Source organism: Sciurus vulgaris (genome assembly GCF_902686455.1).
Source record: "Sciurus vulgaris genome assembly, chromosome: 14".
In the NCBI taxonomy this organism is placed as follows: domain Eukaryota; kingdom Metazoa; phylum Chordata; class Mammalia; order Rodentia; family Sciuridae; genus Sciurus; species Sciurus vulgaris.
Genome location: NC_136475.1, coordinates 58,234,543 through 58,248,809, shown reverse-complemented (window position 1 = coordinate 58,248,809; position 14,267 = coordinate 58,234,543). Strand labels below are relative to the sequence as shown.

General features: G+C 40.1%; 1 protein-coding gene across 1 annotated transcript in view; it reads right to left on the bottom strand.

Moving 5' to 3' along the window:
- The window catches only part of LOC306643686 (lutropin-choriogonadotropic hormone receptor-like), a gene marked incomplete at its 5' end in the record, with an annotated part of 29,946 nt that extends 16,203 nt beyond the window's left edge, over positions 1-13,743 (bottom strand). The window contains 4 exon segments of the mRNA XM_079109925.1: positions 2,888-2,889; positions 2,892-2,956; positions 13,460-13,537; positions 13,625-13,743. Of these exon segments, the coding sequence (XP_078966051.1) occupies positions 2,888-2,889; positions 2,892-2,956; positions 13,460-13,537; positions 13,625-13,743 (264 nt within the window).
- Positions 13,744-14,267: the final 524 nt, after the last annotated feature.

The window sequence follows — 14,267 nt, the reverse complement described above, 5'->3', positions numbered from 1 at the left end:
ACCAACTTCTTTTCTTTCCCAACTCTGGCCCTTTGCATACAGTGCTTCTGCTTTCAGTAATATCCTTCTCCTCACTATTGCCACAGTGACTCTTGTTATCCTCTAGGCTTAGCCTAAATATGTTCTTAATGAGGACTTCCACAACTGCCTTATCTAAGTCGGTTACCTTCTGTACTTTCTCAGATCTCAATACTGGGTTGTTTCCTTCATAGTGTATATCACTACTTATAATAATTTTGTTTATCTACTTACCTGCATTTTTGTCTGATTCCTCTACTAGCAAAGACAATTCATGAAGGCAGGGACTGTATCCACTCTATAATTGCAGCCCTAGCACCTAACAGAATGTCTTAAGATATTGGTGGTGCTTAATAAATGTTTGTCGAATGAGTACATGAATAAAATCAATTTGTGTTCTTGGCAATCTGATCTGTGTTTTTGGTTTCTTCTTTTTTATTATATGAGGTACAGGAGTATATGGAATTTTGGTTAATTGGACAGTCCATTTGGCACCTCTGTGACAACTGAGACACTATGGAGCATATAAATACTCCTTCCTGCTGTTTACCCTGACCTCCCAAAGCAGTGCTCTGCAGGTTTTCCTCCCACCTGTCTTTGATCTTGCTCTGGCTTCTCTTCCTCATCTCTTGTTTCTCCCTAATTGCATGTGCAGTCCTCTTATTTTCTCCCTTGCCTAGGTGACATCAGTCATAGAGGACTTCAACGACCCTCTATTCAGAAGACCCCAGCATTTGTGTCTGTAGTCCTGTCCTGTCTCTTCCAGCCTTCTGTCCTTCCTGCTAATACATGAACTTTCTGTAAGCCCCCTTCTCATAGTTCCCATCTCAGAACTTTCAGTGCCTTCTCATTTCTACAGAAGAGAGTCCAAATTCTTTACTCTGCCATCCAAGGCTCTTCCTTCTTTGACCCTAACTCATTTTCACAACTTTCTACACAGTACCATTTGTTGGTTTACGAACACATCCCTTTGCTTCCTTCTTTTCTCTGGGCTGTTCTTTCTGCCTTCTGCCTGGAATGCATCTGTCTGCTGTCATTGCCTGCCCAAATTAGACCCAACTTAAAGCCCACCTCTCACCAGGCTTGCTGTAACTTCCTTTCCTCCTGTCTTTGAAATCTCAGGGGACTCACCTCTATCAGCTCAGGCACCACACTTGCTTTCTGTTTTAGCTATTACTTAGTGTACAGATTATGTACCATTTGGAAATGCCTCTTCGTTGGCTGTAAATGCCTGTGGGCCAGACTCCAGGGATTATTCATCTTTATTTCCTTTCAAAATATAGCATGTTCCTCCAAACACAGCTGATGCCTGCTAGACCTTTGTTGAGTGAATGGCAGAATGAGGCCTCTGAGACTATTGGACCAGGAGAGGCTATACATGCCTCTGATCTGTGTTTCGTAGAAACAGATTCAATTGGCCAGAGTGAATCCTTCATCAACTCCAGGGTCTTGTTAATCAACCCTTCATTAAATGAAGCCAAGAAGAAAATGAGGACAGATTCAGTCCATGATTGAAAGGAAAATTTTTTAAAAGCTACCATGTCATGAGTACTTAGTATGTACCAGACTCTCTGCTGAGCTCATAAAATATAGCCTAATTATTTATTCATCACTAATTATAAATATAATAAAAATTAAATAAAGGACATACTATATGCCAGGTACTGTGTTAAGTACTGAGGATACAAAACAAACCTTCCATTTTGTTGGGGGTATCCTCAAGTCTCTTAGCAGCTCAACTTTACTAATGAGTATACTGCAGCTTAGAGGGGCTCTGGAACTTTCTCAGGCTTATAAAGCTGATGAATAGGGGGGTTGGAGTTTGAGTTCCAGTCAGTGACCCGTAGGCCTGTTCTCTTAACCACCAAATTATATAGTATCAATGCAATAGGGCCTTTGGTTTAATATCTATAGTTAAAATAATTAGTGTATCATATAGAGTTGTGCTACTTAACTTCAACTGGCAGTGCCAGCATCTCCTGGGAGCTGGTTAAAATTGCAAATTCCCACACCTCACCTAGATCCACTGAATCAGTGCCTGTTGGGTAGGGCCCAAGGAATCTGTGTTTTGAACAATCTGCAAGTTATTCTCATGTGTGTTCAAGTTTGAGAAGCAATAGTGGTTTATAGAAATGACTTCTTTAAAAGCCTTTTTTATTCTTTCTGAATTTTGGCTTCAATCTAGCTTTTCATGTGCTCTTAGGTTTTGCTCTGCACAACTGTGTGGTGTTTGGCACCTCACCCTGTACCTGTGATGGGTCACATTTCCCCAGGGGATTGGGCATGTGCCACTCTTCTGTAAGAGGAGCCGGGGGGGGGGGGGGTTTTGAAAGTATGAAGGGGACAATGAATGGGATCATTTCTCCTGAGGCTGTTAGACTGGGGATTAGGGTGGGGTGAGTTCCCTCACCTGGGAACAGGGGCTTCCTCCTCCTGAGTATGTGGAAGACAGCTTCTCTGGGAGGGGATGTTGTGACTAATTAGGCTGGTAAATGATGTCACCCGATTTCTCTGCAGTGAGGCCTGGGGAAGAATTTCCTTCTGAATCATATATCCTCTAACACACCATCAACCTGAGCCGAGGGGGCTCGAAGGGGAAGCTGTACAATGGAGGAGGCATCAAGTAGGGTGTTGAATATTTCAGCAAACTGTCAACTTCAATGTATTGCGGGCTGCATCTGTCTTTGAAATCAGGGTGCTCTGGGGTTTCCAGACAGCCGGTTGCCTAGTAACATGTGTGAAACACTGAGGACTAGCCACTTGAAAGTTTATTTTTGCCCTGAGTTAGTTGCTGAAGATTGAATGTGATCTGGTAGCCAGAGTGATATTTCATTTTATTCATGAGTTAGGGAAATAAGCACATACTTACAGTGAAATTAGCGTCGTTCCATTGAACGCATGACTTTGTACTTCTTCAAATCCATTTCCATATAGTTTGCTGAAGGAGGGAGGAGAGAGGATTAGAAATGGGAAGGAATTGATAGAAACCCAGTTTGGAAGCACACATTCTTCCTCCTGTGACATTTATTACTGAGATAATCACTGGCATTCACAATATCTAGCTCTGTTCCTCCAACATTTTAGATTCTAAGGGCCTGCAGGGAAGAAGCTGTTCTTTGTACTTTGTTTTTTCCTCTACCTCCTCCATCCCCACCACCACTAATTTATTAAGTGTTTATTAAGTGCCAGATACTTGACCAGCCATTGTATGCCTATTTTATGATTTAATTTTCATCATCATTTCCATCATCCTGAAAAGAGAGCCAAGTGTCAGTGCTGCTGTGCAGCTTGCTTATTATGAAAGAGAAGTGGTAGCAGAGCTGGGATCTGAGACCAGAGCTGACTCAGCCTTTGGATTTGTGGCCCTGTGTGGGCTGTTGACTCTCTCGGCTGCTGAAAGCAAGGGCAGAGCAAGGCTCAAGCATTGAGCCACTTCTTCTCTTTCTTGGATGAGTATGTGGTTTTGTGGATGCCAGAGTTGGTTCTAAGGCCAAGAAGATGTAAACATCTGTAAACAGTTCTGTGAGACCCAATAGTGGACAGTGAAATCAATTTAGTTGAGTGCCATCAGCATGGTAAAAGTGAAATAGAGTAGAAGAGAACAAATGGAAATTTTTATGGTGTATTGTAAGTAGTTAGGGTAGAAATGTTTATGAAATGTCATTTTCACCATTTTTGTGGCATACACATGAGAACATGCTCAACACATATGCGTACATACATGCACACACTTCTACCCAGACTGACATAAGAGAATCCTTAGAACACAGACATTGACAAGTATGAGAACCAGAAAGGGTCTGGAGGGACTCAAGAGCACCCCCTCATTTTATAAAAAAGGAAATAGGCTCAGTGAGGGAAAATAACTTCTCTAAAGTCCACAGTTGGCAGGAATGGGACCAGAATACACTTTGTCTGGGGCCACTTTAAACACATCAGTTTTGCTGGTTGTTTTTGCCTCCCACCCCTAAATCCTGAAGGTCATCTTGCTGTCTTCCTACAAGATTGAGTTCAATGTCATATTCTTACCTTGGCTGCTCTATTTAAAATACCAATCTCCCATCCCCAGAATTCCTTATCTCCCTTCCCCAATTTATTGTTTTCATTATCTGACCTATGATGATAGTTTACTTATTTACTTCTTCCCCACTATAGCACAAACTTCATGGAAAAAATAATTTTAAATTGCTTTGCATCTAGCATATCTTCCACATTTATAATAGTGCTTGGCATCTGCAGTATTAGAATAAATATATGTTAAATGAATTGGATGAACAAGTGGGTTTATGTAAGAAGAATCTCTTACTTTTGATCATACCCAAACAAATTGGAAAGCCACTGTCTTACATGTGATATTCATATGGGTTCTTTGTGAATGATGATGTAAGAACTCGGGTGAGAAAAGACTGGGATGCAATACATGATTAAGCATCCCATGTCTGGCAAGATCTAGCCTCTTCTCCAGGGTTACTGGCAACTGGATGACCATTTTAGGGAATAGGCTTAGGGAGTGACTTGAGAAATGACTTAGACACATGCTCCGCTCCACCACTCCTACTCCAGGTGACTTCTGTCCATGGGGCCAGGGTTTTCTCTAGACTTTGTTAAACAAAATGAACAGGGATTTTTACCTTGAGCTATATATGAATGTGTATAATGTTTATGTGTGTCATATGTATATACACATATAATGTAAGTATGTTTGATTTCTTCTCTTCATATCACACCTGACAAACCAGCAAATAAATAGAGGTGGTACTCATGTTGAGGTATGACATTTGAACTACAAAATTCAGAAAATATAAATCAGATATTAAAAAATGATTCTGAAATCCTTCTCATGAGATTGAGTTCAAAGAGAGCAAGGGAGCTTATTTATTTCTTAAAATCCCCTTATATATCATAGAGGTCAAAAAAGGGAACCTGAAGGCTCAAAACATAAATGATGAAGAAATTGAAATGTTGATTATCCTGGTTTGATCAGTATACATTGTATACTAATCATGTATTGAAATATCACACTATACCCCATAAATATGTACAATTAATACATGTTAAAACAAACAAACAAACAAACAAACAAAAAACAAAAACACAAACCTGAGGCTTTACATGCTGCCTGGTACCTGGAAGGAGCTGTCCGTGGTCTGGCCGAAGCGGTAGCTTCGCCCTTCCATGGCAGGGAGAGCCTCCCTGGTTTCCCTTGCTCTCACCTCCTCTCCTCTAGGATTCCTGAGTTTACAGCTTCACATATTAACTCGTAAATATGATCTGCACTGGATTATTAAATGCCATTTTCTGATGGTTTTCCTCAACTTTTTTGAAAATTGATTTTTTAGCATCTAGGCCAGTATTTGTCAGAGCATTCTTCTGCATCCACTGAATCAGAATCACTTGAATTTATTTGTCAAAAATGCAGAATCAGGCCTATTGACTAGGGGCACTACAGACCCACTGAATTGGGGTCTGGTAGTGGTATTCAGGACTATACACATTTGTAACAAATGGTCTCACTGAGTGGCAGCCATACCAATTTGGAAAACCCTCACCATAGAATATGTCATGGTATGATGATGGTCTCATTATTTCCAGGGTGCAAATCAGATGGTCTTTTGCCCAGTATTAAGTCTAGAGTCATTGCTTTCTCTGCCTTTAAGTGATGGAACTACATTTCTAGTGAATGAAAAAAAAGTAGCTCTTCCTCTGTTTTGTGTAAAGCAAAGCCACTTGCAGTTGTCTGAATGGCCATTCCCCTTCATTTCTGTGTGCTGCTCTGATCATAGTTTTGATACATTAGGTTACCTTTTCTTGTTGGATTCATAATGTCATTGCTTTAAGTGAAGCCTCATGGTTAAGTCTACAAACATTGAGCTCAAATGCCTGGGTTTCAATTTCAGCTGTGCTATTTACAAACTGAGCTAACTTTTGGCAAGTTACTCACCTCTCTGTGTTTTAGTTTCTTAATCTTAATCTGTTTTGGAGGTTAGAGGGGTAAACATACGTAGAACACTTAGAAATAAGTTCCGGGATACAGTAAATGCTTAAGTTGGTCTTATTATAACTGTATTTTTCAGTGGTCTCCAGCCCTCTGACAGGAACAGAGGGAAAAAATTCTCCCTTTCCATTCTCTGGGCAGGATTTGCATGAACTTCAGGCAACCTGTTTAATTAAACTGTTTTTTTCTTTCTTTGGGGTAGGTGCCATTTTGTTCTTGGGTAGAGCAGACCGGGTCAGTGACTGGGGCTGCTCCAAATGTCTTCCTTCTCTGAGGGCCCTCAAGTCCCTTTTGTCTGAGCTAGTATCATGGATGCTTTTGCATTTATATAATTTTCATGTCCTTTTCTTTCTCTTTTAATAGCCCAGGTCCTGTGTGTCCCAATTTTCCAAAGACTGGCTCACTATTTCCTTTTCAGCTGCTCCTCCTCTTTGTTTTCCCAGTAGCACACAATGGCATGTGCTGCCTTGTTTTGATGAAGAGAGTGGCTTCCTCTCTTAGGAGGAATTACACATGTGAGTGGGAGCCCTTGGGCTGTCCGGCCAGCACAGTGCCTCCAGTGCTCTTTCAAAACATCCAGAGATACTTCAGATAAATTTTTTTCTAAGACCTCATGGTGTCAGAATGAAATGAGAGGGGCTCCCTTTGCCCAGAGGATTCTGTCAGGGGCATAGAAATGGAGGTTTCCCTCTCACTCCTCTATCACAAATAGCTGCCCCTTGCTTGGGAGCATTGTCTAAGTTCTCTCTTCAAATGTCAGTAATTGCAAATCAAGCAGAGTGAATGGCATCTTTTTATTCAAAATAATATTTGGGCTTTAGAAATTAATCACAGATGATATCCCACTGCTGAATGCTGCCTTATTACCAACATTATTCCCGGGGTTCTAGAAGTACTTCTGGGATGTGCGCTTCTACATTCTGCTGTAGTTTCCTTTTGGATCTTGTAGTCACCTAGTTTTGGGATGATTTCAAAGAAGGATTAATTTATGTTTGCAGGTCTTTGAGGTGTCAGAAAGTGGCCCTGTTGCAGAAGGACAATACACAGTGTCTTAGAAAACATGTCTTCTGTTTAGATATCTATAAACAAATTGAATCAAATAACGGTATGTAGCTTCTCAGGTGGCATGTTTGCTGAAGACATTCTGTGTCTGAAGTGTTCCCCAGGTATGAAGAAACTTCTCTAGTAGATGTACTGGCAGTGGTTGTGTGGCTGACTGTTGCCCTGTCATTGCTATGTGCTGCCATGATGCTAGCTCTGATTGTATGTCAAGGTGCCCCCTTTTCTTTTTCTTTTTTCTTTTTTTTTTTTTTTTTTTTTTTTTTTTGCGGTACTGGGGATTGAACTCAGGGCCTTGTGCTTGTGAGGCAAGCACTCTACCAGCTGAGCTATCTCCCCAGCCCAAGGCACCCCCTTTTCTGTGAGTGTCGGTATCTTTGTAGCAAGGAAATTCTGTCCCTGACATAGACCAGCCTCCTGTCTTTCAACAGCACTGAGTTTTCATGTTTCTCTTCACCTTAGCCAAGTTCATGCCAACTTATATGACTTTACCATATATAGTAATAAAGAAGGTGACAGGCATCAAAAAGAATGATGACAGTAATAGATTCTGATATATTGAATACATTATCTGAGAAATCCACATTCCATAGTAATATTTAAAAAGAGCAAGGGAGAGAGGGTAATAGAAACACAACAAAGGAAGCCACATTTTTGTAGACATGCTGGCTAATAAATACAGAGGAATGCTAGGATGTAAAAATTACTATTTTGTAACTTCCTTTGAAATAACCTGAGTAGTCAGCTGATGTCGAAAGATAGTTAGCCAACTGAAAATCCCACCAACTCAGGGTATCCCACTATGGTTTACTTATAAATGACAAAGGGTAAAATGTGTTCTTACAATAGAGGTCTGGCAGTCAACATCTTAAGCAAGTAGTCAACTGATGGTACGGCGTGCCTTCTTGGTTTGATGCAGTGAGAGACATATCATTCCCTTTTCAGTGCTCTGATAGAACTATCTGGACTGAATCTAGTCATGGCAATACAGTCAGATGAATTGAGACAGCCTGAGTTCCTCAGCAGGTTCAGTGTCATACAGAACAGAGAAAGAAGTGGAAGAGGTATGGAAGATGAGGTTGAGAGGACTAAGTATCAGACATAACAGCAAAAATACAATGTATAAACTTTGGATTCTAAATTTGAAAAACCTATACAAGACATTTTCACTTAAGTATGGGTTGTAGGCTAGGTGATGTCATTAAATTCTCAGTGATTTTTTAAAAAATTGTTCTAATTAGTTATATATGACATCAGAATGCATTTCAATTCATTGTACATGAATGGGGCATGACTTTTCATTTCTCTCGTTGTACATTATGCATTCATATCATTGTGTGATCACACAAGTACCTAGGGTAAAGCTGTCAATCACACTTTGACCATCTTTTCCACTCCCCCTGCCCCCTTACCTCCCCTCATGCCCCCCTACCCAATCCAAAGTTCCTCCATTCTTCCCTTGCCTTCCCCCTCATTATGTGTCAGCATCCACATATCAGAGAAAACATTTGGCTTTGGTTTTTTGGGATTGGTTTGTTTCACTTAGCATGATATTCTCCAACTCCATCCATTTACCTGCAAATGCCATAATTTCATTCTCCTTTAAAGCTGAGTAATATTCCATTTTTGTATATATATCCCAGTTTCTTTATCCATTCATCTATTGAAGGGCATCTAGGTTGATTTCATAGCTTAGCTATTGTGAATTGAGCTGCTATAAACGTTGATGTGGCTGCATCACTGTAGTATGCTGATTTTAAGTCCTTTGGATATAAACCAAGGAGTGGGATAGCTAGGTCAAATGGTACTTCCATTCCAAGTTTTCTTGGGAATCTCCATACTGCTTCCAGAGTGGTTACATTAATTTTCAGTCCCACCAGTAGTGTTTGAGTGTACCTTTTTCCCCACGTCTCACCAACCCAGTGATTTTCATAAGGATAAAGGTACTTTGTGGAGGGGGGAGTTACATGCTAACATGTAATTAAATGTCATTATGTCTATAAATTTCTCTTGGATGGTTTGGCAAAAGGGAAATGTATATGCTCTCATATAGAGACGGAGTAGCTGTGGCATGCTGGTAATAGATGATGGAATGTAGGTAAGGTGTATAGTATATTAATCATACCATTCTTTTTATTTCTTAGTGGAAAGACAAATGGAAAGTCATGTGTCTTATAAGTCATGTAATAGTTGATGAATCTAGGTGAGGTATATGTTAATCATTTTGTTCTTTCTATTTGTTAGTGGAAAGACAAATGTAAGGTCATGTGTCAGTTAAAAACTTTTAAATAAAAAATATTCAAAAGGAGATGATAGCTGGGCACAGTGGCACATGCCTGTAATCCTAGCAGCTCTGGAGGCTGAGGCAGGAGGATTGTGAGTTCAAATAAGAACTCAGTGAGATCCTGTCTCTAAATAAAATACAAAATAGGAGTGAGAATGTGGCTCAGTGGTTGAGTGCCCCTGAGTTCAATCCCTGGTACCCACCCAAAAAAGGAGATGATGAGACAGTGTTTTCAGTATGGTCTAAAATAACTGATCTGCTCTGGGTTGCTGCATACTAATTATAATAATTGGATCTGTATAAGGAGGCATTCATAATTCCATTAAATAGACAGAGATGCAGGCACAGAGATGCGGCCTGACTTGGCTAAGAATGCTTGACTGGTTAGATGCAAAGCCAGGACTAAAACCTAAGCTTCTATTTCAACACCCACAGTCTCTCTACTATGGCTTGTCATGGGTGCAGCCAGGAATCTTGCTTTGCTTTGCTAGACACCCCTTCTCCATGACTTTCCCTTGTCTTATTAGATTTCAGACGTGAATAAAGGTTGCCTCCTTTTTGAGACTGGTATGACCAATCATCCAGAATATTTTAAAGGTGGTGCAGTTAAGTGCTACTCATTTGCAGTGAGGTGGGGTGGATTTCAAGGTGGCCTCTTCAGAAGATTTAATGAAAAGCCAAAGTGGCTATAAAGGGACATAAGAGTATAATGCATAGTTTTAGCATTAGCCCCACTGAGCTTCTCCTGCATCAAGTAAAGTGTTTTGTTTTCATTAAATGAGCTCACAGTTGGTAAAGGATTTAGGTGGGGTGAGGGCAGGATAGGTTCCACTAAAAGCAAAATTTCAAATACTACTAATATTGAAAAGAGAAGGCTTGCTTTCATTATTTTCTAATTAAGGAGTTGAACTTTATAGCTGGGAAAATAAAGCTTTCCTCTTTAAGTGTAATTCCCTTTATCCAGCAGAGTGCTCCACATGATCCTTCACTCACAGAAGGACCCATTGATCTGAGAACAAGTGCCAAGCAAATGACTAATCACTCCCCTTCCAGATGAAGGACCAAGACTGAGAAGGGGGATGGAAGCACAATGCTTCACAGGCCCTCTGGGAGAGATGAATTTGAAGTCCTCATTAACTTCAGAGGTGGGGTAATTACACTGGGCTGGCATGTATTATTCCTCTTAAACTCATAACCAACACAAGTTAATGTCCCTGTAAAAGAATGCCATGCAATTCTTGTGAATACACACTGAAATGTGGTGTCTGAAAGGACTCTTTGGTTTTTTCCTCAGTTAGTTGGGGTGGCCCTGTCTTGGAGCTCAAGTTCCCTGTGGATTATCCCAGCACAGCCCTCATGTCTCTGCCCTTTCATTCCTGCTTCACTCCCTCCAGTCTCTGCATATTTACCAATGGTTCTTGATTATTTAGGATAAATTGATGGGAGTCTTGAATATTTTGATCTTTGAATAAAGGCTACTATATTGAGTGGTTTCTTCTTAATCTTTTCAGAGTTTCTTCCAAGCCTTGTGCTTTATCTTGGCACTCAAAACCCCTACAATCCCGTGTCCTTTCCACCCTAACCATTTATCTGAAAACATCTTCCATTCCTTAAGCAGGATGTTCCCATGCAGGTGTGAGCCTCACCCTGGCCATGCTCTTGCTCCTGCTATTTCCTTATTCCCCTGTCTCTGATCTCTGTAGTGGTACCACATAGCGGTAAAGAACATCCCCCCAAAATCAAAGGCCAAATGTTTTCTCTGATTAGTAGATGTCGATCCATAATGGGGGGAGGGCAAGGGAAGGATAGAGGAACTTGGATAGGACAGAGGGAAGGGAGGGGAAGGAAGGGAATCTGGGGTGAGAAAGATGGTGGAATAAGACAGACATTATTTATCCTATGTACTTGTATGATTTCATGAACAGTGTGACTCTGCATTGTGTGCAACCAGAGAAATTGAAAGTTGTGCTCCATTTGAAAAAAAAAAAGAACACGTGCCAATAAAAGCCGTAAATATTAGAATGGAGGAGGGGAGTTGGTATGCATGGGATGTATGGAATAAAAAAAGAATATGCCCTGTGGAACCAGATTGCCTGGTTCCAAATCTTGGTCTCAGATAAATAATTAAGCTCTTCATGCCTTGGTTTCCTTATCTAAAAGTGTGCCTGAAGGTCCTTACCACATAAGGTTGCTGTGGAACTTAAATGAGTTTTTAAAAGTACTTAAAACAGTCCCAGGCATTTAATAGTGCTGTATAAATATTAGCTACTTTTAATACATTTACTCATACAAATACTACTGAATCTATGAGGTACAATTCAAGTCTCAGCTTCACTATGTAGTCTTCTTGGAGTTCTCCAAACCAAGAGAAATTCTCTGAGAACTTATTTCTAAATACCACCATACACTTGGAGGGGAATATCTACTGGCTTGTATTATTCTTTTGCTATTTCATGTCCCCCCACCATCACTGAGTTTATAAGCTTCTTAATGACATGAATATTGTCATGTCTTGTGTGTTCTCAATAGAGACATTGTGAGACTCAAAAGTCATAAGGCATGTGGTCTCTCCTCCCTCAGAGTTCATGCTGTGAATACCCTGTGGAAACAGAGGATGTGGGAATGATGTATAATTCCAAATTTATTATGCAGTGGTGAGTTGGAGACAATTTATAAACAGCTGGCAGAAGCCATGGTGTTGTGAGGGAAATGGCAGGAGTTGAAAAACTGTAGAAAAATATTTCTGGGATTCCTAGTGTTCAAGAGTTGCTAGTAAGGATTTGAGTTATTTTGAAATTAGTGTTGGTTGCTGCTCTGTATCCTTTTATTGCAATATTCTGAGCTGGGGTGATGTTAGTCACAACTTTGTAACATGGTTGATTATATGTATAAATTGTAGTCATACAAAGTAAAAGTATCATACAAATGCAGTGTGCTATTGATACCAATTTTTAAGATCCATTGCTATAAAATGGAGTTAAGATATCTCTCCTCTTGCTTTTACATTTTTCTCTTCACTTCAGGGTCATTCCAATCCATATTCTCTCTCTCTCTCTCTCTCTCTCTCTCTCTCTCTCTCCTCTCTTTCGCTCTCTCTTAAGGTGAGCTTATTTATTGCCTCATCACAATCCTGCCATGGCTGTAAGCAAGGCAGAAAGAATGACAGGGATGTGTATGTGGGGAACAGAAATGAGTATGTGTCACTGGGAATATGGGTCACATGAGACATGGTGCTCAGGATGCTGCTTCTGAGTGGTGGGCAAGGGAGAGTGTCCTATGTGGAGATGGATGGCAGGGTTCTAGAGTAAAGGAAGTCACTGTAAAAGGGATGGCACTTAGTACAGTACCTCTCAAATTATGATTACATGTGACTTTCTTGGGATCCTGTGAAAATACAGATTTTGAATCAATTGGTCTGGATGGGTCTGAGAGTCTGTATTTCTAACCAGCTCTCAGATGATGCTGAAGATGCTGGTTTATGGACCATACTTTAAATAGCAGGTCCTTAGGAAACACCATGAAAAGGAGAGGGCCTGTGAGCCTGGTAACCTAAGAGTGCTTGTCAAATGAAATGGCATAATTTTTAAGCATCATGGAATGGAGGGCCTGGGCATTGATGGTGTGCTTCAAAAATAAAGTAAGAAGGATCCAAGGGTAGGTGAAAAATCAGAGGGAAAGAACAAGGTCCATTGATGAACTACTCTACCTACTTGAAGAGTATCCTTCCAAACTCTGCTCAGTTGAAACCTGGAAATTTCTCTGCTTTCTTTTAACCAGGGCAGCCATACCCCTCTAGGCTGTGTATTCCCAGCCTCCGAGCATTCCACTGATTCAGTGAACAATTTTACCACTTGGAAATTTAGTTCTGTAAATCTTCAGGACCCATTTGATTAATTTTAAACCAAAGTGATTTGTTAGTTGTCCTATGAACATATAACCCAAAGCAGTCCTACACCCTCCCTGGACCCTTGGCATTTTAGGTTGAGAAGGATGTCACCAGTCAGTGAAGAATGTGTTAAAACATGAGAAAGAGCTCACCTCAAGCCAGAAGTGAGAATATCAGGAGGCTGTGTAGCAGAATGAGTTTCTGGGAGTTTACTCACAGTGTTATGGATTCGTTATTCATCCCTTGGAAAGCATTTCCTGGTATGGTGGTTATGTATAAGTTATCACAAATTTCCCTTGAGGAAATAAATGAGAAATATTACTTTCCAAATTTTAGCCGCAAATAGGAAACTGTTACACATAGCAATCAGCCTGGTACTTACAGAATGAAATTAAATTCCAAGGAGAAGATCTTCGTAACATCTGGAAGCATTCGAATGCCTGTGTTACAGATGCTCCTGTGATTCAGGGCAGATGGTGATGTGGGCAGACAGATTTCCATCTACTTTAGAAGAGAAAATTATTCTTTGAGCCCTAAAAGTTGAGAGTGTTAATCTGAGACTTCACTTTGCTATTATATAAATTTTAGGAAGCTCTGCATCATGTCCAAGGTAAATGTTTCTTATTGTATTTTATAACAAAATACTATTTTCTATATTCTTATAAAGACAGTGTCTTGGTAAATGTTGTCTTATATCCTTTTATAGATGAAGATGTCTTTTGTAGAAGTTATAGCTTGCTGTGTTAAAGATTTGTGAAAGTATCATGTATCTAACTCCTGTGCCAGTACACTTTGAGAATTTCTCAAAGTTTTTCTCATACTCAGCATCCTATAGTGATTTCTTAACATACTTTCTATCTCCCTGTAGGTCAAGAAGATCTTGTTGATTTTACATAGAGTTAATCTCTTAGGGACTAACTAACTGACCTTGCTTCCTTTATCTATTTTATTCAATGTGCAGAATACCTCAGTCAGTGCTATAGTATGTGTAAATAATCATCTTTACAGCTCAGACTTCATATAGC